The sequence below is a fragment of the Ruditapes philippinarum genome, unplaced genomic scaffold, assembly GCF_026571515.1.
Source record: "Ruditapes philippinarum isolate M1 unplaced genomic scaffold, ASM2657151v2 ctg9575_1_1_1_1, whole genome shotgun sequence".
In the NCBI taxonomy this organism is placed as follows: Eukaryota; Metazoa; Mollusca; class Bivalvia; order Venerida; family Veneridae; genus Ruditapes; species Ruditapes philippinarum.
The window spans coordinates 11,201-33,900 of NW_026855167.1; the positions used below are offsets into that span (position 1 = coordinate 11,201).

Genomic DNA, 22,700 nt, shown 5'->3' on the forward strand with positions numbered 1-22,700 from the left:
GATGTTTCATGCTAAACATCTAAGCTCTAGCTCATTGGGTTTTTTAAAAGAAGATTTTTTAAGGTTTTTACTACACACATATAGTTAAAAACAATGACAACCCTGGGGAGGGGCCAATTTTGACCCAAGGGCTTTTATTTGAATAAACTTTGTAGACACTTACTAGAAGATGTTTCATGCTTAATATCTAAACTCTAGCTCATTGGGTTTTTTTCAAAGAAGATTTTTAAGTTTTTGCTATACACATATAAGTAAAATCAATGCCCCCCGGGACGGGGCCAATTTTGACCCAGGGCTTTTATTTGAACAAACTTTGTAGACACTCACTAGAAGATGTTTCATGCTTAATATCTAATCTCTAGCTATTTGGGTTTTTTCAAAGAAGATTTTTAAGTTTTTACTTTACACATTTAAGAAAAATCAATGACCCCCGGGGCGGGGCCAATTTTGACCCCAGGGCTTTTATTTGTACAAACTTTGTAGACACTCACTAGAAGATGTTTCATGCTTAATATCTAAACTCTAGCTATTTGGGTTTTTTCAAAGAAGATTTTTTTAAAGTTTTTGCTATATAAGGAAAATCAATGACCCCCCGGGGCGGGGCCAATTTTGACCCAAGGGCTTTTATTTGAACAAACTTGGTAGACACCTATTAGAACATGTTTCATGCTAAATATCTTAGCTCTAGCTCTTTGAGTTCTTTAAAAGAAGAGTTTTTAAGTTTTTACTATATGCATATAGGGAAAATCAATGACCCCCTAGGGCGGGGCCAATTTTGACCCCTGGGCTTTTATTTGAACAAACCTGGTAGACACTCATTAGAAGATGTTTCATGCTAAATATCTTAGCTCTAGCTCTTTAGGTACTTTAAAAGAAGAATTTTTAAGTTTTTACTATATGCATAAAGGGAAAATCAATGACCCCCTAGGGTGGGGCCAATTTTCACCCCAGGGCTTTTATTTGAACAAACTTGGTAGACACTCACTAGAAGATGTTTCATGCCAAATATCTAAGCTCTAGCTCTTTGGGTTTTTTAAAAGAAGCTATTTAAAGTTTTTCTTTCGGTTGCCATGGCAACCAGAGTTCTGCATGGAATTAAATTCTTTGAACAAGGTTTAAAGGTGACCACCAAAGGAACATTCCTGTGAAGTTTGGATGAAATTGGCTTAGTGGTTTATGAGGAGATGTCATTTAAAGTAAAAGTTTATGGACGGACGGACGGACGGACGGACGTACCAAAATTTGATGTTTATGAGGCAAATCAGCTCATAAACACCACCTGGACCAACGTCCATAAGCAAAATAAGCTCATAAAAACAAAAAAATAGCTCTTAATTTGAATTTTATGAGTTTTTGTTCTTTATTTAACTACGGAATGAAGCTCATAATAATCAAATGTTTGCTCGGACAGACAGACGGACAGACGACGGACGGCATCACAAAAGCTCACCCTGTCACTTTGTGACAGGTGAGCTAAAAATAAGACTTCTCACACACTACACTTCTTATTGTTACTTATAACATAAAATTATGATTTAAATTAAGTAAATCTTGTTATTATACACTTAGATACTAACAAAAGCAATAGTACCATAAAGGCGGGGCAATATACATGTACCTCCAAATACAAACAATCTTTATCTAAATAAGGAAATACACAAAGTTAACACATAAACAGAATATGTATTCTTATTTCCCTACATATCCTTTTCACTCAACAAAAACAAAGAAATTAAACTGCATATGTACATGTATACAAAATTCAGAAATCCTCTTGCACACTATTAAAATACATGAATATAACTAAGCAGTTAAAAAGTCAAGAGAGCTTACAAGATTGATACAGACAGATGGACAGACAGACAGAAAAAAATTGAGGTAAGTAACAAAAGTGGCCTGTAAGTATTCTTGACCATGATCTATGTTTGCCAGTACAGTATAACCTTTGCAAATCTATTTCAGGTATACAGACTTTTCTATTTAATAGTTCACTTTCATCTTATCTTATTATGAGTATAAGCATGAAGTTATGGCAAGTTATCTAAACTTCCTTTGATAATATTTTAAAAGATATAGAACAGACATTGTATTGCTAAGAAAAAGACAGATAGACAAAAAGCCAACCAGAGGAATGAGATAATACTGTATACCCCTTTGGCATACATTAAGTTTCAGGGAATGGTCATAAAAACCAGGATTCTATTTTGAGTTGTTTATCTACCATTTTTTTCACTTACTTGCTATCTAAAATTAAATGTAAACCTAAATAAATTTCAAAATCAAATAATTTCTAAGCCAGAAACGACATCAAATCTGCCAAGCCACCAGTTAAATCTTACATACACTTTCCAAACATTTTGATAGAGGTTTAACAATTGAATCAAAAAAAAGTTTGATAAATTCTTTAAAAACATATTGCCTAAAGACCATTCATGAGAACTACCTAAAAACTCACCCCATCAATTCAAGTATGTGCTCAAACGTTCATAATTTAAACAATATAGTAAATTATAAAGAATTTTGATCCTGATTTTTAAACCTTTATAAACAATAAGCCAGTATCCATTTTGTCAGTATCTTGTTGCCATAGTAACAATTATTTCAAACTATACATAAATAGTCTGCACAGTCAACACAAACAAATCTAGACAGATGGTCTAAAAAAGTTTATAATGAAACTGAAGTTTTGGAAACATATCATTCTATGAACAAACACAAATACCAGTTTAAACCTGTTTCAAAATCTATATAAACCTCATACAATAGTGTTTACTTTTACGGTATAATCTTTCACTTACTAGAAGCAAAGGTCCAAATCATGATTCACATTTAATGCCTTTCAAATGAAGTATATTTCAATAAAAAATAACTAATCACACAACACACACAGCATGGAAAACTCACCTCTTTGGGATAAGATTTTCTGAATGCTGAAAAAGTCTCCAGTCTCGAGTCCACCAAGCCCACAGCTTCATAGTCAGCCACTCCCCCTAATGTAGACCTGGAAATATAAATCAATAATTTAAAACAAAAGCTGTCGGTATGACAGCAATGCTCGACTATTCTTAGTGCTTGATAGTAAAAGAGCCTTAATAATGTAAGATTTTCTGAATTAATAACAAAAGGACAAAAATTTTCTTTAAATCCATGTTAAAGTTCTAGGCCTTGTAGAGAATCCTATTATGCTCTCAAAGAAGAGTATAAAATTTCAATTTGTTTCAATAGAATATGAAAATATCTGAGGTGGTATGCAAACCTAAATGTAAATTCTAAGATGAAAAAGGGGCATAATTCTGTCAAAATGTTTGATACAGTTACCTCCTCCTGTCTACAGGTTGGGGTTATAATCATGAACAAGTGTGCAAAGTTTCAAAGCCATATGTCAATGAACTTTGAAAATATTTGAGGTATTACAAAAACTTGAAGGTAAATTCAAAGTCGAAAAAGGGGCATTATTCTGCCAAAGTGCTTGATACTGCAACCTCCTCCTGTCTACAGGTTGGGGTCATGATGGTGAACAGGTGTGCAAAGTTTCAAAGCCATATGTCAATGAACTTTGAAAATATTTGAGGTATTACAAAAACTTGAAGGTAAATTCAAAGTCGAAAAAGGGGCATTATTCTGCCAAAGTGCTTGATACTGCAACCTCCTCCTGTCTACAGGTTGGGGTCATGATGGTGAACAAGTGTGCAAAGTTTCAAAGCCATATGTCAATGGACTTTGAAATTTTTTTAGGTATTACAAAAACTTTAACGTAAATTCTAAGTTGAAAAAGGGGCACAATTCTGTCAAAATGCTTAATATAGTTACCTTTTCCTGTCTACAGATTGGGGTTATAATGGTGAACAAGTGTGCAAAGTTTCAAAGCCATATGTCAATGGACTTTGAAAATATTTGAGGTATTACAAAAACTTTTAACCTAAGTGGTTACGCCGACGCAGACGCCAATACTCGGATGACTACAATAGCTCTACTTATTATTATTGAATAGTAGAGCTAAAAATAACAGGTGTCATTAGGTAAACCTGAAACATCTATGAATATCACTTCATTAAGGACATAAAAGCCCAAAAATTGTCCAATATGTAAATGCACATAAATTACTTAAAAAATTACTTTACTATGAAAGCCAAGTTTATTCACCTAATTATGTTAAATAAATTATATTGGCACTAGGAAATGAAAAATTGTACTGAACACGTAGACTCCTGAGATCTCTAGACCATGGTTATTTTTCATGATTTTGAAAAAGGACCAAACTTATTAACATTTAAATTCACAATAATATACCCTAGAATTATTAGTTAGATTTGAATACACTAAAAGCATGAGAGTTGTTCATATAAACATGCATTTATGACAGTGGTAAAGTCAAAAGACTCTATGAATGTTTCTAAATGTAGAGATCCCATATATCTTCTGACATTTTGGATAAGTGCAATTATGAATGTTTTATGAAAGAATCAAAGATTAGTCATACAAAGCTGACTTATTAACCCTTAATCTGCTGGAACCAAAAGTGACCAGCCTTTGCCACCAGAATAAAACCAGGCCAGCCTGTACTTCTGTGCAGTCTGACCAGGCTCTATATACTGTTGGAAGCTCAATATTTTGTATTTTGATACTGAAATCCCTTTAACTTTGAATGGACTATTCCAAATTCAAAGCTGGACAGACCCATTTTAGAAATATAGTAGATTATTGGTTAATGTTAAAATGATAATTCCTGTATATACAACATGTATCATTGGCATAACATTCAATTATTGTGAAATTTACTATAAATGAATCAGCTTCACTGGTGGATGAAGACCGTTATTTCTACTAAGTATCATTTCAATCATGAGTGGTCACCTCAGTAAAACTATCTACATTTGCAAAGCTAGCTAAATAGCTTCCTTTAATGATAGAATTCAATATCCCTTGCAGAATTCAACCCACAGCAGTTAGACAAAAATCAATCAGCTACCTTTCAAGCAATAGAGGCAGTCTATGAGTTAAACTGTTGATGCAAAATCAATAAACCAAATTGGCACTGGGTTCTTACAATAACTTTATCATGAGACATAGATTCTCTTAGATTTACAAACATCCTAAAGAAATTATTCACAAAGATGGTTCAAGACAGATATATTAATTAAGCAAAGTGCAACAAGGGAGATAACTAACCAAAACATGGACTGATGTCTATAATGTCTATTTTCTCCTGCCATATTAAATCCTGCCAGTCTACCAGTCATTGAGGCATGGTCAAAGTGTTCTACACGCCGTCGTCCTAGTTTAACATCATAAAATGATGCACAGTCACCAGCCTAAATGAAAAAAACATAGAAACAAATAAGGAATGTGTCAATAGGACAGGGATGCCCCCACATTCCACTGTTTTGTCGGTCTAGATAGTATGACAGATGGACAGACAGTGGAAATTCTACAAGACTCCCCCTACCCCTAAGTGGTTGGGGCATAAGATGACATCCAATTTTTTAATCTTGACTTTTTCCCAATATTGACCTGCTAGAATTCCAAATCACAATTTTATATTCTGAAGCATGCTTAAAAGAAAATTAAGACAAGGCACAAGTACACATGCTGACCAAAATTTCTGTAAAGTTTCATGACTCTAGGTCAAATACTTTTGCAAGTTGAAAATTGCACTTTTTTTACTAAGTCAAGGGCAATAACTCTACAAATATTAAATAAATACACAAGAAAGTTCCCAGGTGCACAGCTTCATATACTGGCTAACATTCCTGTAAAATTTTATAAAAATTTAAAATTGCAAATTTTTATTTAGTCTACTGAAATAACTCTAACAAAACTGAATTAATCCACAAGCGAATCCCTAGGTGCACAAACTTCACATGCTGATTAACATTCCTGTAAAGTTTGCTGTCTCTAGTTCAAGCACTTTTAGAGCTACATGTGACACAACATCTTGGAACAGACGCAAGCACGTTCAGATGGACAAGGGGAAATCTAAAAGCCCTCCCTAGTGTTAGGGCATAAAAATAAAACATGATTGAAATTCATTCCATCCAATCAGATACAGATTATGTTTTGGGTTTACCTAAAGTTTGTATAAAATTAACAGCAGGAAGCAATATAACCAGTTTAAATAGTGTGTGGTGAGAATTTTTTAAGTTATGTAAGATTGACAGTCTCAACAGCAGCAAAAAAAAAAACACAAGTGATTTATTAATGTTTTCAGAACCAGATATTTAAATATTTCAACTTTAAACTGTGAGATAAACTTGTGACAAATGCACTTACTGCCCAGATATCGGAGCGAGCTTGGAGCTCGGAATTGACACGGAATCCTCCAAACTGATCATCTACCTCTAGATCTCCACTGTATGCTAGATCAGTGTTAGGTTCTATACCCACAGCAACTACAACATGATCCACTTGTAACTAGAAATAATATGATACCATATGTTATAATAGTGACTGATATTACTTAAAGCAGAAATCAATGCTTCAAAAAATGACAAAATAATTTACAAAATCAAGCCTGAAAGAGGTGACCTCTTTGGACCAATTTAAACAAAGCATGAAGTTAAGACTGCACACTTGCTTTGTTTAAGGTTCTTTGTAAATTGCACAGGAAAAGAAAATAACACAAGCCAAATCCTTTGCTGTACGCAATTATAAAATGAAAATCATTTCAAGCGAGGAACCTACAGGACCAGGAAAATATAGAGCAGTGTGTCTGATATAACCATTTGCTTTCACAACCCAGCATTACCAACATTCTAGAGAATATTTCATTCAGTTTAAATAACATTTTTCATATTGACAATGTTTCAAATAGATGATGTGCAAGCTAGATAAAAGAGATATTTCTAGAATTCATATGAAAAACTTTCTAGAAAAACAATATGGTAGTTTTTATAATTATAGCCTCAAAACAAAGAAGGTGGATCAAGAAAGTGTCACACTGAGGGAACTAAATATTACAAGGTAAAACTTACATGTTTGCCATTGCTGAGACCCAATTTCACCTTACCATCTTCATATACTGCAGACTTTATACTAACTTCAGACATAATATCAATACCATCTATAAAACAAGAAAAAAATCTCTTATATATGATATCACATTTCTGTCATCTGTATGTTGTTTTTTTGTTTTTTTTTTATAAAATCAACATCACACTAAAAGAGGTTTGTCCAGAACAAATTTGTCCTCCCTTACCCATCTTTTTTAACATAGACAATAAATGTCCTTGAAGTTGCCAGAACAAAATTTGGTAGAAATGAACACAGCTAGGCTTTCTCAATGATGTCTATTTCTATCTATGGCAAACACATGTATCAAATTTTTGATACATAAAGGGCCACAACTTTGTTTTCAAAAAATCTGGGTACAATATACAAATGAATAGAACTGGTAGGATTATACTTCTAACATCTTGAAATCTAGCTTATGCTTAAGTAAGACAAAGCATGGAAAAAGTGAAATTAATTGCAGACAAAAACAATGTTTGGCTGTGACCCTTTTGTTTTGGGCGTTGTGAATCGAAGAGTTTAAAGATATTTTTAATTAAGCTTACAAATTGTCATTGGTTTACTTGCCAAAAATTAATGCACAAAAGGATATGTTAAAATAATTATTTCTAATAGGTTAATATTTCATTTTCAGTAGAATATAAAGCCAACATGTGTATTTATTTACCGTCTTTAAATTTCTGTGTTGTCCAATCACTGAGGTATGCAGGAAGAACTTTTGCCATGATTCCTTTGGAAGAAAATCAAATTTTTAGCCAATTTTATGTACAAATTAAACATAAATAGTACACAAGTGTGCTATAAATGCCCATGTACCATCTTACTATGATTAAGATGTAAAGCAATGACGAATTACAGGACTGAACATTTTTTTTCTTTCAGAAAGCACCTGTCCGGTTGATAGATTTGCTACCCAATTAACTAAGCACAATTATCACAACCATTGATTTCAGCTATGTTTGAGAGTTTGAGATCAAACTCTACCAAACATCAAGAAATCCTGGGCATTCAAGCAATTGGTTTACATGAACCAAGTTTAACTATAGTATCATCTGTATTGAAAATGTTCAAGAAATATTTTGCAATGGATTCTTATGCATACAAGGCATGGAATATTTTTTTTGTTTTATTTCTTTTTTATTTACTCAATTCTTATTACTTCATGTCACTGAAAACATTTTACAGCATGTAAAATATATTTAAATCACCAATGGAATCCCAATAAAAAATTCCTGTAAGAGTGTATCTATTTATAAATTGCATTTTTACTGTTACCTATCCAAATCATGATTAGATAACTGGTTTAAAGTACATACTGAATATATAAATACATGTATATAAGACAAAACAACTACCTTTCTCTGGAAACAGCTGATGTACTTTGAGACCCTTTGAGTAACCTTTGAAGAAATAAGTAATACATGTAAATTACTGATGAAAAGAATTTTTAATAAGTTTAAAAAGTTCTAAAACAAATCAAATCATAGTATTGACCAATAAGTAAAAGTAGATGGGGAAAAAAGGTTACGAACTTGAACAAATGCTAACACATATAAGTCTGGATTGTTATTACCAACATGTGAAGGTAAAACTGATAGTGAAATAAATACACATGTCTGTCAACGGATCAATGAACTGTACAAAAAGAAAACATTTTATAGACTTATATTACTGATACAATGTACTTGACTACTTGTCATTATCACTTTATAAGTTATCAATGACAATCATGTTATCTGGAAGAAAAACAATGCTGTTAAAACTACCTGTAAAAATGTACCACTTCCTTAAAATAACCATATTTTTATTCAAACCTGTTGTTATATTTTTCTGGACCTTTAGGATCATTGATTCCAACAATTTGCTGTTTCAACTTGAGTACTGCTCAAACGGATGCTAGGGGGCATGAGGAATGTTTCATTTTTTCACTGCTACGGGGCATGAGGAATGTTGCACCTTTTTAATATCACTCATGGACAGACTCAATCAAACTAAGTCTGCAATTTTCATGTAATTTTGTTGTGATTAATGCTTCCAAGGCATCACCTTTTTCCAGATATTTCCATATATGCATTACTTTAATTGAATAAATAAAAACTTCTTCATTACTTCCAACATCCAAAGTAAGATTTACATATAAGCCCCTATATCATTTTGTTACAACAAAAACATAATAAAATAAATACCTCTATAAGAAATGCCTACAGCAAGTTCACTGCCCAGAAATCCTCCGCCTATCACAGCTACAGATTTTGCTGATTTTACTGCATCACTTAATGATATTAAATCATTATACTGAAAATATAATTACAAACAAGCATTAACAACATGAATAATAACTCTTTCTTTCACAATTTATAAAATCATACAAGTTAAGTGATAAAAGCAACAAAAAGAAAATACTTGTTATGAATTGCCAAAGGTAAAAACTTTCTTTTTTTTTAATCAAGTATTCTTTTGCATTTTTTACTGTGGTTATATTCCTGAAAGGGACCAGCCCTAAAGTTAACAAGATATGTTTGTAAAACATGTATGCCCCCTATCGGCAGCCAATTAGTCACATGATTAGGTCATTATTAGGGCCGGGAATTGTATTCGAATATTCGAATATTCGAAACACTACCGAATATTCGAACATTGAAAAATGAATACGAATATTCGAAAAAAAAAGTGTTTATTTTTTGTAATTACTTTCAAATTTCAATTAAGATAGCAAATTAAACCATTGACCTTTACTTGGCCAGTTGTTCACACGTTTGTATGACACGTGTCAACGATTATCGCCAATTAACTGTGAAAACTTTGGGGTCTATAGTTGATCAAAAGGGCACCCGTTTCACAGTTTGCAATTTACCTGTTGAACAGAATATAATGTAATTTTCCGATTTTAATTATCTTATTTATTGTTTTCTGTGCAATAATCTGTCCGATTAATCAGTCATTGTCTTAAATTTTGTGAAGACGAAAAAATCGACACGTATTAATCGGTGCTTTATGTAAGCATGGTCAGTGTCTATATTCCGTCAAAATATATTTATTCCGTAGAAACTAAGACTCCGTGTGATATTTACTGCGTTATAGCTAAATGTATCTGAAGAATATTTTAAACCTTATCTAAAATTATAAATAAATAATATATTTAATTCAAGTTAAGTTTCAATGTAAATTATGTGTTTGGGGGGCTAAGAAGATACGGTGATTCATATTACTGTCAATCAAGTCACGTTACCTACCGTTAATAAGGAATGTAGGACAAAACTCCACCAGTTAAAACCCCACCACTCAAAATTTTATAGAGTGGACAAAACCCCACCACTAAATTTTATAGAGTGGACAAAACCCCACCACTTAATTTTATAGAGTGGACAAAACCCCACCACTTAATTTTATAGAGTGGACAAAACCCCACCACTTCAGTGGACAAAACTTTCTTGTAAACATGTTAAAAAACAAACAATTGTGCATCAGCAGAAACTCGAAAGAATGTGTGAACACCTCATCAATAAGGAGAAGACTGTACCCGAGTTTCTTCAGGCTATCAGCCACAGTATCCACTTAAACTAAGTACAATGAACTACAATGAAGGAAAATTGACTGAACTGAATGAATTAGAAATGTGCTATAAAAATGTGCTATTTTTTAATCATTAATTGATGAACATTTGCTACATTCTTGATTAATAGTAAGTAGTTTATTTTTTATATAAATAAATTGAAGAAATGAATTTGAAGAAACTAAAAATAATGGATAATTCAAGGTCATAAAGCACAGTCTCAAATAAATGACTACTCTTTGATGTTGATTTAACAGTTTGTAAATTATTTGTATAATCTCTTATATTACACAAATGTTATATTGAAATTAAAAAATAAAATGTGAAAATGTGTACTATATATTATATATATTTTAATTCATCAAATCTTGCCCAATAATTGCTAAGTGGTGGAGTTTTGTCCACTCTGTAAAATTTAGTGGTGGGGTTTTGTCTACTCTATAAAATTTAGTGGTGGGGTTTTGTCCACTCTATAAAATTAAGTGGTGGGGTTTTGTCCACTCTATAAAATTTAGTGGTGGGGTTTTGTCCACTCTATAAAATTTTGAGTGGCGGGGTTTTAACTGGTGGGGTTTTGTCCGTCTTCCGTTAATAAGACCATGAAGACAAATGACCAGCAGTCAGATTAACTGAACAAAAGGCAATCAAATTATGAATTTATTTCAGATGTAAACATTTATGTCGATTTACAATATATAAAATAAAAAACTTTTACGTAGTTATATAGGTATTTTTAATCGTGGATTATTCCAAACATATTAAAATTGTACAGTATTCGACGCAAGCAATTTCGGATACGTATACGTCAAAGAGAAATATTGGTACAAATGTTGTAAAAACGAATATTCGAATATATTCGAATATGGAAAACGAATATTCGAACATCAAATTCCCTATTCGTTCCCAGCCCTAGTTATTATGCATGACTTCTGACCCAGTGAACAAACAATTAATAAGGGTTATCTAGTATCTACAGGTCATGACTAGTCACAAGGTAATAATTATTGTGACCCCATAGGTTGTGTGCAGCAATTTAAGTTATTACAAATCTTACAAATAATATATGCATAAATTTTATGAATCATGTAGGCCTCATTAATGACAGCCAAGTTGTTATATTACATAAGACCTTCAAATGTGTATACCAAAAGCATTTTTAGTTTAATATAAAAATATCAACCAAGGCAACTTGAGTTGTTGAGTTATTGGTCACAAACCGTCATCAAGTACAAGGTCAATATGACATTGACCCCTTGACCCCAAAATCAATAGGGGTCATCTACTGGTCATGACCAATCATCATACCAAGTTTGAAGTTCCTAGGACTAAGCGTTCTTTAGTTATTGATCAGAAACCATTTTTACCTACAACGTCAACGTGACCTTGACCTTTGACCCTTGATCCCAAAATTAATAGGGGTCATCTGCTGGTCATGGCCAATCAACATACCAAGTTTGAAGTTTCTAGGCCTAAGCGTTCTGAAGTTATTGATTGGAAACTGTTTTCACCTACAAGGTCAATGTGACCCTGACATTTGACCCCTAAATCAATAGGGGTCATCTGCTGGTCATGACCAATCATCATACCAAGTCTGAAGTTCCTAGGCTTAAGCGTTCTTTAGTTATTGATCAGAAACCATTTTTACCTCCAAGGTTTATGTGACCTTGACCTTTGACCCCTTGACCCAAAAATCAAAAGGGGTTGTCTGCTGGTCATGACCAATCACCATACCAAGTTTGAAGTTCCTAGGCCTAAGCGTTCTCTAGTTATTGATCGGAAACTGTTTTTACCTACAAGGTCAATGTGACCTTGACCTTTCACCCCTTGACCCCAAAATCAATAGGGATCATCTGCTGGTCATGACCAATCACCACACAAGTTTAAAGTTCCTAGGACTAAGCGTTCTTTAGTTATTGATTGGAAACCGTTTTTACCTTCAAGGTCAATGTGACCTTGACCTTTGACTCCTTGACCCCAAAAATCAATAGGGGTCATCTGCTGGTCATGACCAATGATCATACCAAGTTTGAAGTTCCTAGGCCTAAGCGTTGTTTAGTTATTGCTCGGAAACCGTTTTTACCTACAAGGCCAATTTGACCTTGACCTTTGACCCCTTGACCCCAAAGTCAATGGTGTCATCTGCTGGTATAACCAATCACCATGTCAAGTTTGAAGTTCCTAGGCCTAAGCATTCTTTAGTTATTGATCGGAAACCGTTTTTACCTACAAGGCCAATTTGACCTTGACCTTTGACCCCTTGACCCCAAAATCAATAGGGGTCATCTGCTGGTCATAACCAATAACCATGTCAAGTTTAGTTCCTAGGCCTAAGCATTCTTTAGTTATTGATTTGAAACCGTTTTTACCTACAAGGTCAATGTGACCTTGACTTTTGACCCCTTGACCCCAAAATCAATAGGGGTCATCTGCTGATCATGACCAATCACCATACCAAGTTTGAAGTTCCTAGGCCTAAGGGTTCTTAAGTTATTGATCGGAAACAGTTTTTACTTACAAGGTCAATGTGACCTTGACCTTTGACCCCTTGACCCCAAAATCAATAGGGGTCTTCTGCTGGTCATGACCAATCACCATACCAAGTTTGAAGTTCCTAGGCCTAAGCGTTCTTTAGTTATCACTCGGAAACCATTTGGTCTACAGACCGACGGACCAACTGACCGACGGACCGACAAGTGCAAAGCAATATACCCCCTCTTCTTTGAAGTGGGGGCATAATTAGTTAGATTATTACAAACATCTGAATAAACTGAATTTAGAAAAAGGAAATAATTAAAATTTACATGTGAAAAGAAATCTGAAAATGTATGATTGTAGATTCCCCTTTTCCTAAAGAGTTTAAAGACAAAATTATTTTATACATAATGTCTCAAAACTTCTGAATTAGAATCTAACATAACGAATTTTCAACAACCGAGCTGCTTTGGCCTTAAAACAATGAACAAACATTGTAAGTCAACATAAAGTTAGAATGCTAATTATTAATCAGATAAAAATATCAAAATAACTTGTCACATACATTCCTAAATAAAGTTGTTCTACTTTTAACATCTTCACCAGCTTTTTCTAACACTTCATCATTTCTAGGATATCCGCCTGAAATAAATCAAAAGTGGATAATAATTCTTCAATTCGGAAGGAGATGTAAGAAAGTTAATTTCCCTGCTTATACAAAGACACGCACCCTGCACAAGTCATTTTGTAGTGTACATGCTATTGTATCTATTATGGAATACATGCACTATGCCAATTCAACCAATAACATTTATGTAAGATTTGTGTTCAACAAAGATTCCATTAAACACTTGTACAAATTTGGCTTACTTCACTTTCCCTTATTTCAATCATAATTTCTCCATTTGACACTTTTAACTTATTTCTTTTGTCACAAATGTTTTGTTGTCCAATAATGATATCATAATCAACTTCTATTTGCATATCTATGACATAAAGACCATGTTAAAATAAACCTTTTTTTTACAAAATTAAAAGACATGTATAATCTTATAACTAGAAATATAACCAAAATTTTTATAAAACTAAAGAAATTTTTTTATTTCATTGTTATGTACATTTTGAAAAAAAGATTATATTATCATCACAAATGTCTGAAGAATAAAACTATTCATCACATAAACCACGGCGCAGGAGAGTAATAATGCCATTTTATAAAAACGATATTACACAAGTGTAATAACACTTTGATATGACATGATTTGTACTATATATAAACATACTGTTAAAGTTCCCTATTGTTAGCATTACACTATAGGCGCGTCAATGAAAAAATGACTCGTTTTAACTGTAAACCGTTCTCTTTTGAATATGTGATAAATAGAATATTATATTTGCATAGATTCAATACTCAATTTATTGAACTCGTTGAATAAAACAATATTATACTCACCAGAGGCTGGCATAATATGATTTTATTCAACTAGTTCAATAAAATTTAAATCTACACTCATTCAATATCATCTATATATTATCTGTACACACCTGTAGCAATTAAACATTTATCAAATGTTATTTCTGATCCATTGTCTAACATAACTCTTTTGTTTACAGAATCTAGCTGAACAACCTAATGAAAATAAATAGATAAATGATCATATTGTGAAATGAATTACATGTATGTAAATAACCAAAATGTTTCATAAAATATGTCACAAAATTATTACAAAATGCTGCGTGCGAAGAAAATCTTTATTTTTGTGTGTGTTCTACCCACTTTTGTAAGCTCCCATTTCAATGACCTGAATAAGAACTATTTTCAAATACATTCATATGGGTTATCATATCAACTACAAGCCTCCGCTTGTTTGTTTCATAAATGAACCCTTATAATATTATGTCATTTCATTTGTCAAAGCTCAAGAAAAGTATTGAAATCTTTAAGAAAATATGATATAAACCTTACAATGGTTCAGCAAATATGTGTATAATTTAATACAAGCTATTTAACTCATTTCAATTGAAAAAGTTACATATTAACACAAAAACAGCAGTTACTGAACAATTTGCTGAGAATAATGTGTATAATGTGTTTACCCTTGTGTTTTTAAGAAGACCCAATCCCCCTCTCTCAGAGAAAGGCAATTTTTTAGGCTCCATGTATATACCCTCTAATAAAAATATCCTGAAACAGAAAAGAAACGGTGATCACAAATTATACTAGCATAATAAGATGAGTCTATCAAACACAGATGCTTTCATCTTAAATTTGTTTATCAAGGTGAAATTTCCATAATTTTAGAATTTAACAAAAAATCTTTACAATGAACATGTTCTTGGCTACCTCACCTAAAAATGCTTAACAGAATATTTTTTAGCATTTGAAATAAGTTTCGATGCAACAAAATTGTACCATTGCAAATAAATTGCTACACATTTACAGTCGAGACTGCCTTAGCGACCCCCTGATTTCAACGACTCCCTGTCTTATCCGACCTTGTTTCAGTCCTCCCAACGTATTTTCCTATATAAATGGTCTGAATTATACGACTCCCTGTCATATGTGACAAGCGACCCTAATTATCTGGTCCCAAAGCATTGCTTTGTCTGATTTAAACGACTTTCACACCTTTTAATTGTCCGTTAATCAGATAAATAATTCCATGTTTTAACACCAAGAGAGACAAAATAATTAAGTCCAATTATAATCCAGTAGTCAGTACCCTTCAAACAAACTCTACACACCTCTGATTACATGTATATATGCAGGTGTCAAGTGACGTAGCGTCTGGAGTGTCCGTAGCGTCTGATGCAATCGATGTGTGTTAAAAAATTGAGGTCACAGGTGTAATGAACATAATGAACTGAGTAAACTTGATTAAGACTTGTGTTTAAAAAAATATGGAGTGCCAACGGAAGATTTTTTTATTTTACCTTTCTATGGCTGCATGGATAATACGGAAAAATGTTGATACCAGACTAATATGGATATGTTTTTAAAAGTATGATATTTATTTTAAGGATTTGAATGCGTCAAATTCAAGTTTATTTTGTACCATAATGATTCAATATTAAACTAATACAAAAAATAAAATAAATTTTTTTATGATATACATACTGTTATATTTGCTTTACAGGGATTCTTATTTTATTTACATCAAATATTTAAAGTACCTGCAATTGGTTAGATATTATTCCTTCACACAGTTATACAGTATATATGTTAAGTCACAATGATATATAGACAGATAGATGGTATTTAAATTTTAATTTTCTATGAGACTGTATCAAGAGACTCCCTGTCATTAGTGACCTTTTTCTCAAGATCCCTTGGAAAGTCACATATGACAGTCTCGACTGTACTTTCATAAATCAGCTAATTATTAACCAGTCTTAATAAAAATAACTTGAAACTGTAAATTAGTTGGTCTTAATTAGTAAGCATTTACCAAATTTAATTTAGTGAACATCAGTGCCATTTTTGACCAATGTAATCCTGTAAATGCTTACTAATAAAAGCTAACCTATACCTATTTAAAATTTCAGAATGATAAACTATGATGATGGATTTACTATGAAACTTTATAACTGTTTTTCTTCAAACAGGTCTACAATTATTCATATTAAAACTTTGGAGATACATACGTAGACTTCTTGCCTCTCATATTTGTATATTGAAATTCTTTCGCAGCATCTTCATTTTCATCATACCAGAAATGTTTTGATAAAGGTGGACGCCAGTATGGTAAATAATCTTCATCTCCGATCATTAAAACCTAAAGATAAAAATATTCAGAAAAGGAAATGCTAATGATTATAACATCTTCTGTAAATTATTCTATTTATCTATCTTAATGATACTCATATTTTTGATTGCTAGCAAGAAAGCCCAATAAACTGAAATTCCCTAATGTACTCAATCATTATCAGTTATTAAAGAATTTAATTAAAGTATTCTTTTCCTTACTAAATGCAATTAAATTTATTTACATTAAAACCATAGAATAACTCACCTTAGCTTTTGGATCTGTAGTTTTGATAGCTTTAAATGCCTCTATTGATGCTATACCACTTCCAATTAGTAAATAAGGTACATGACTTGGTATTTCTGGTACCTTAGACCAATCTATTTCTTCTGTAAATAAAACCATTTAAGAATATTCAATATGGTTTGTACTAGAAGTTTACATTAAAGAGTTGGTGCTGTTTTTACTCAACATTATTTTTAAGGAAGAAGTTGGTAATTTATCCTTTTATCCTGCTGAAACCAAAAGTTTGATTATTATTAGAGTTGTTGGACCAATGCTTGGCACATACCAATGCTCAGTGTATACTAATGCTTGGTATAAAATAGTATTTCTGTATGAAGTTAGAACATCTGAAAATGTTTCATAGAATATCCACAATCATGCAGTCTGACCAGGCTCTTTACTGTAGGTAGTTCAATTTTTACATTTTGTTCTTCAAATAATCTCTTCTTTTTAAAATGGACTGATCCAAATTCAAAGCAGGGCAAATCCACAACACAAATTTAGCAGGCTAATGGGCTGAAGTTGTGGAATCAGGTTTGTCTCAAAAATAGGTGATTTTGGAGTTTTAAAACTATAAGTAATACAAATCTAAAGCCAAAAATTAAAACAATGACTTTTGTTAAATTCAAAATAATGGTGCAAGTGAAAATAATGAGATTTCCAGCAAGTATACAGCTTAAAGATGGAAAAGTGGGAGTAAAACAGAAGTTTTTGTGACAGAAAAACACTAATGAGTCATTAGAACTTTTTTAAAGCTGCATGCCTCCAGATGAGTCAAAATATTTCAATAAAATCAAACTTGAGAAAAATGTACTAAGATGTAAGGAAAAGTAAAAAGTTTCAAGATTCAAGAAATATTTAACATATTATGTGTGATTAATGACTGAATTTTCAGTATTTACAACTATATTTCTACTGCGTATCTAACGCAGTAAAGGCTATTTATGCATATTTTGACCACTTTTCGGTAATTTACTTGGTTTGTAAGTGCCATTGATAATGTGTAAATTGCTTCCTTTTGGTTACTTCACAATATTACACAATTCATCTAAATACATTTTCAAATTTCCATGAAAATTAGCATAAATCTGGAGACGTGCTGCTTTAACATCAAAGATGTGTTTCTACACAATATTGCTACATTATAAACCCTGGTTGCTGTTTTCTCAATACACAGAATTATATGCAACAACCATTTCCATACATTAAATAATTTTTCTAAATCAAATATAGTTCAAAACTTTTTACTATAATTATATAATCATTCTCACTTTTTCTTGATCTGACTGATTACTTATGGCTTACTTATTGAAATTATTCATTATCAAATGCTTTGCAACAGACACCTTTAAATTATCTATCATTGATTAGAAGGTGATTTTTACAAAAAAAAGATCATCATAACTGCTGGATCAATCTTGATTATCATTTTTTTAGTTAGAGGGCTGTGCTACATATGTCAACAGCTGATTAATTCCCTACTTAATATTATCAGCTGAATTTTCTTTACTGTTATGTTACCTTCTTGTTTATCAAATTGTTCTGCATTTGTAATTAAAGCATTAGTATTGCTGTCTGCTATAGATTCTTCACCAACACTTGTGTCTTTTTCAGACTTGTCTGTTGGCTTGTCTGTTTGAGACTTCTCCTCTGACTGTGAGGTAGTTTTCGTGTTTTTGGAAGAAGCTCCGTTACTTGCATGTAGTTTCTTTCTTTCATTCCAGACCTGTATTATTAATTCATGATTTCAAATAGCAAATTAAATTACTTTTATCTTTTTTAAAAGCTAAATTTATTATTACAATAGTGTTTGATAGTTGAAAACATTATCACATACACGGTGACATGCATTAAGTATCAAGTGAAAACCTACTTTGAAGTTTAATATTGCATGCATAATTTTAACCAAGAATTTTCAAAGTTAAAAAGGGACATAATTCTGTCAAAACCTATGCCACAGTTATGGGCCTTAAAGGGATGGATACTGAACCCTATATTCCTCTCATATAGGCATGTGAAGTTACTTGCAAATATTATTAGTGATTGATGAGATAAAACATAGTATGTTAAACTTTAACAAAAGTGTTACGATGATGCCGAAGCCAACTTGAGTAAGATAGCCTACTATTCTTTGAATAGTCGAGCTAACAAAATTAAAGGATCATCAAAATATAATATCATCAACAAAAAAGTAATTACCATATAAGATGTAATGGAAACTCCTAGTCCTGCTAGAACAGCTATCATATATGACCGTGACCTATCTTCAGTCTCATTCTGGTTGTGATTTTGCTGCGTGTGTGGTGATGTGTGTAGCTGTGAACTTGAGCAACGGGACAAACAACAGCATCGTGGAGCTAGAAATTTAAAACATATGTCATACATGGGTCTTTCAGGTAAGATTTGAACTGAATTGTTTTCAAAATAACTGTATCACATTATTTTTTTTTCCAGTTTTGATATAAATAAAGAGATGTAAAAAAAGTTAAATCTAAGTGTGTTTTTTTCTGAATTTACAGATATTTTCGAAAGATTTTCTGGTTTTTATCTCCTCTTGTTGCATTTTCTCCCTTATATAATGACTGAAATAAATCAGCACCACAAAGAAGATAATCCTTTGGATATATTGGTGCAAGCCACAAGCGCTGATTGCATCTATTTAATGTATACTTCAAGATAATAATTAATGGTGAGAATATGAAAAACTGGGATGAATCTCTAAGTTTAACAATTTAGCTTAGCTTAAAAAATTAACAAGAGCTGTCTGAGAAGCAGTATGCTCCACTTTTCGTATGATAAAAGCAAAGAAAAGGGGGCATTATTTGGCAAAAAAAAACCAACAACAGAATTTTTTGCCCATGAATTAAAGTATTTCAAGCTTAAAGTGAATATATGTGGTAATATGAAATTAGGCAAAGCCTATGATCAGGGCAGTTGGTTAAAATAATCGTTCATTTTTCTGTTTTATAGGTGTTGACTTATGCACTGCTTCAGAACACTCTACATTTATTATTAATTTGAAAAGTTTCGATTGTTCCGTTATGTCTTTTATTTGATTTCCTTTAAAATATACATGTGTAGTCTATACCCGAGCAAGCCAAAGCTTCCCTGTATTAAATTTTAAAGGTTACTGTGACACTGAGTGATTGTCCATTGACCTTTTAATGTCTAATGGTGTGACAGGTAGAACATCATGACATATATCAATTGTTCACGTTTCAATGTTAGAGCTTTCTTAGTATTAAAGTAATTGACAATTAACAAAAAAGGTCAACCAATTCAAATGGCATTAAGTTTGAAAGGACAACTATAATTATAGTCAATCCTCTCACACGTTTTCTTCAAAAAGTGGTTATAAAATTATTGAGAATTTGATGCTAAAAGACATGTCAATGCTTGAAACATAAACAAGTATGACAATTAGCAAGCAGGGGGGCAATTTACTAAACTTGTACTTTCTGATCAGGTGAACAGTTGAGGTGGGTACATTTAGTTTTGGGTACGATACGTTTTATCAAATTCACGGCAAAGTGATATGGACATAACTTACCATAAGTTATTTCATATCCATGCTACATTCTTTATTAAATATTAGACTAAACGTGTTCTGCAATGAAACCGCTTGCGGCTTACAGCCAGAAAACCGAAAAATACATGATGTAACCGGTGTCATTTTGGGTAGCGAAAATGCTAGAAAATGTCAAAATAATTATGTTGCAAGCATCAGTGATAACAAGTGTGGCTTTGTTATAGCATAAATAAAGTGCAAGCACTTTGAAAACAATCACCTTTTAAACATTTTGCTTGTCTCGTCAGTCTTACAGAATGTGTAAAACGTTGAATATTTTTACTCCACATGTTTGTAAATGTCAAAACAAATAAAGAGTTATAAAGGGAGACAATCGAGGTATTGATGCTACTTCGGACCATGATCATTTCAGTTCAAATTTTATAGTGTAGTATAGTGTTTTATAGAATAGAATAGAATAGAATAGAATAGAATAGGAATAAGAATAGGAATAAGAATAGAATTTACTTTTGTTTTCAGTCATGGGTCATTGTTGGCATCACCACGGATTTATATTACAATAATAATATAAATCCGTGGCATCACACATTATAAATTGTATGAAACAATAAATTAATAAATAGCTAGTGAAGTTTTTGTTCCCTGATCAATATGCATTGCAAATGTCATTTTATTTTTCAGCTGTCGTCATCGTCATCTTAGTAGCTGATATTTTTTTAATTTATTATTATTAATTATTATTATTATTATTATTATTATTATTATTAGTTGGCTTTCATGTGCTACCTGAAGTTTTTACATTATTCAGAATGTTTTTAAATGTTCATAACTAAAGCTTGTTTGCTTTTTTTTTTAAATAAATTAGCTATTTAAATTTGATAACCTTTGTATAACATTCTTTTATCTATAAGCCTTTATTGGATGAATGCCATTTTTCAACAAGAAAAGCATTGATGCAAAGCATCAAAGGGCGTCCAAGCAAGAAATGCAGCAAGTGAAGATGAACTAGTACACATATGATGACAAGATATTCTTATAAACTACCAGAAATGTATACCACTTATGAATGAGCGGACGAAAGACATTGTTCATTATGAACTTTGATTAGCATGCTAGAGATTAGAATATTACTTGTTATTTCTTTATGATCGTGGTTATTAATAGCAACGGATATACATGTATGCAATCATTTATAATCCATATGTGTAACGCATGATCAACACGTACCACACATTTGTCCCTTATTATGTACATGTTATCGCTATTAGCGAAGACCCCCTTAAGGTATCTGTTCACACTTTAAGTTAGTAAAAATATGACACTGGTTATATTACCATGTTGATCATGTTGAGCATAATTGTTTATTATACAATAATTGAAATATCTATTAATTTTAATTAAAAAAAAATACAAATTTTTATGAATATTGTTTTCTTTTATTCTTTTTTGTGTTTTATGTGCTATTTTAATACTGAGTTTTTTACTACTCTTTTTTATTAAAATTGTAAAATAAATTTTAAGAATTCAATTGTCATATTTGACCGACGATTATAAGTCAAGCTTAACTGGAAAAAGTCAGTAAATCATGGTTTATCTTTCAATATATAATATTGTTTATTCTTAAAAACCATGTACATGTACATTGTATTTTTCTTTATCATTTTTTTAAATTATCGATCAATTGAATAATTCATAAAAAATCTAATTTGTAACTTTGAATAATTCCTCGGCATCTTTACTAAACACGGATAACAAATTGAATAATTAAAATAAAATGTTTCAAAAGTTGATAATGTCATTTTAATACCATAAAAAATGTACCTTTTTTCTCAATTATTGTACATATCACGGATTTATATTACATATAAATCCGTGTACATATTTATTGTTTTTTATCTCATATAGATAAAATGAAACATCTATTGTTGTTTTTTTTCTAATTGTAACGATATCAAACATCTACTCCAAAAACCGGGAGAGACCCGGACAATAAACGTGTGGTACTATTCGCCGGTCACTAGTAAATCCTGGTCAAAATAGACCGGGAGAGAACCGGCATTTTACCGATAGGAGTGATAAAAAAGAGATATATCTTAAATGGGTTTTT

At 31.8% G+C, this 22,700-nt stretch overlaps 1 protein-coding gene across 1 annotated transcript; it reads right to left on the reverse strand.

The window, feature by feature from the left end:
- Nucleotides 1–2,904: 2,904 nt before the first annotated feature.
- Nucleotides 2,905–20,973, reverse strand: LOC132742298 (apoptosis-inducing factor 1, mitochondrial-like; the record flags this gene model as incomplete). Its single annotated transcript, XM_060730663.1, has 15 exons — nucleotides 20,853–20,973; nucleotides 19,264–19,421; nucleotides 18,586–18,790; nucleotides 17,047–17,168; nucleotides 16,679–16,809; nucleotides 15,131–15,218; nucleotides 14,579–14,663; nucleotides 13,599–13,675; nucleotides 9,195–9,303; nucleotides 8,364–8,408; nucleotides 7,676–7,738; nucleotides 6,972–7,060; nucleotides 6,271–6,411; nucleotides 5,170–5,312; nucleotides 2,905–3,001 (listed from the first exon to the last, which is right to left on the reverse strand). Coding segments are annotated over exons 1-15 (1,623 nt in total), but the record flags the coding sequence as incomplete, so codon positions are not given.
- Nucleotides 20,974–22,700: the final 1,727 nt, after the last annotated feature.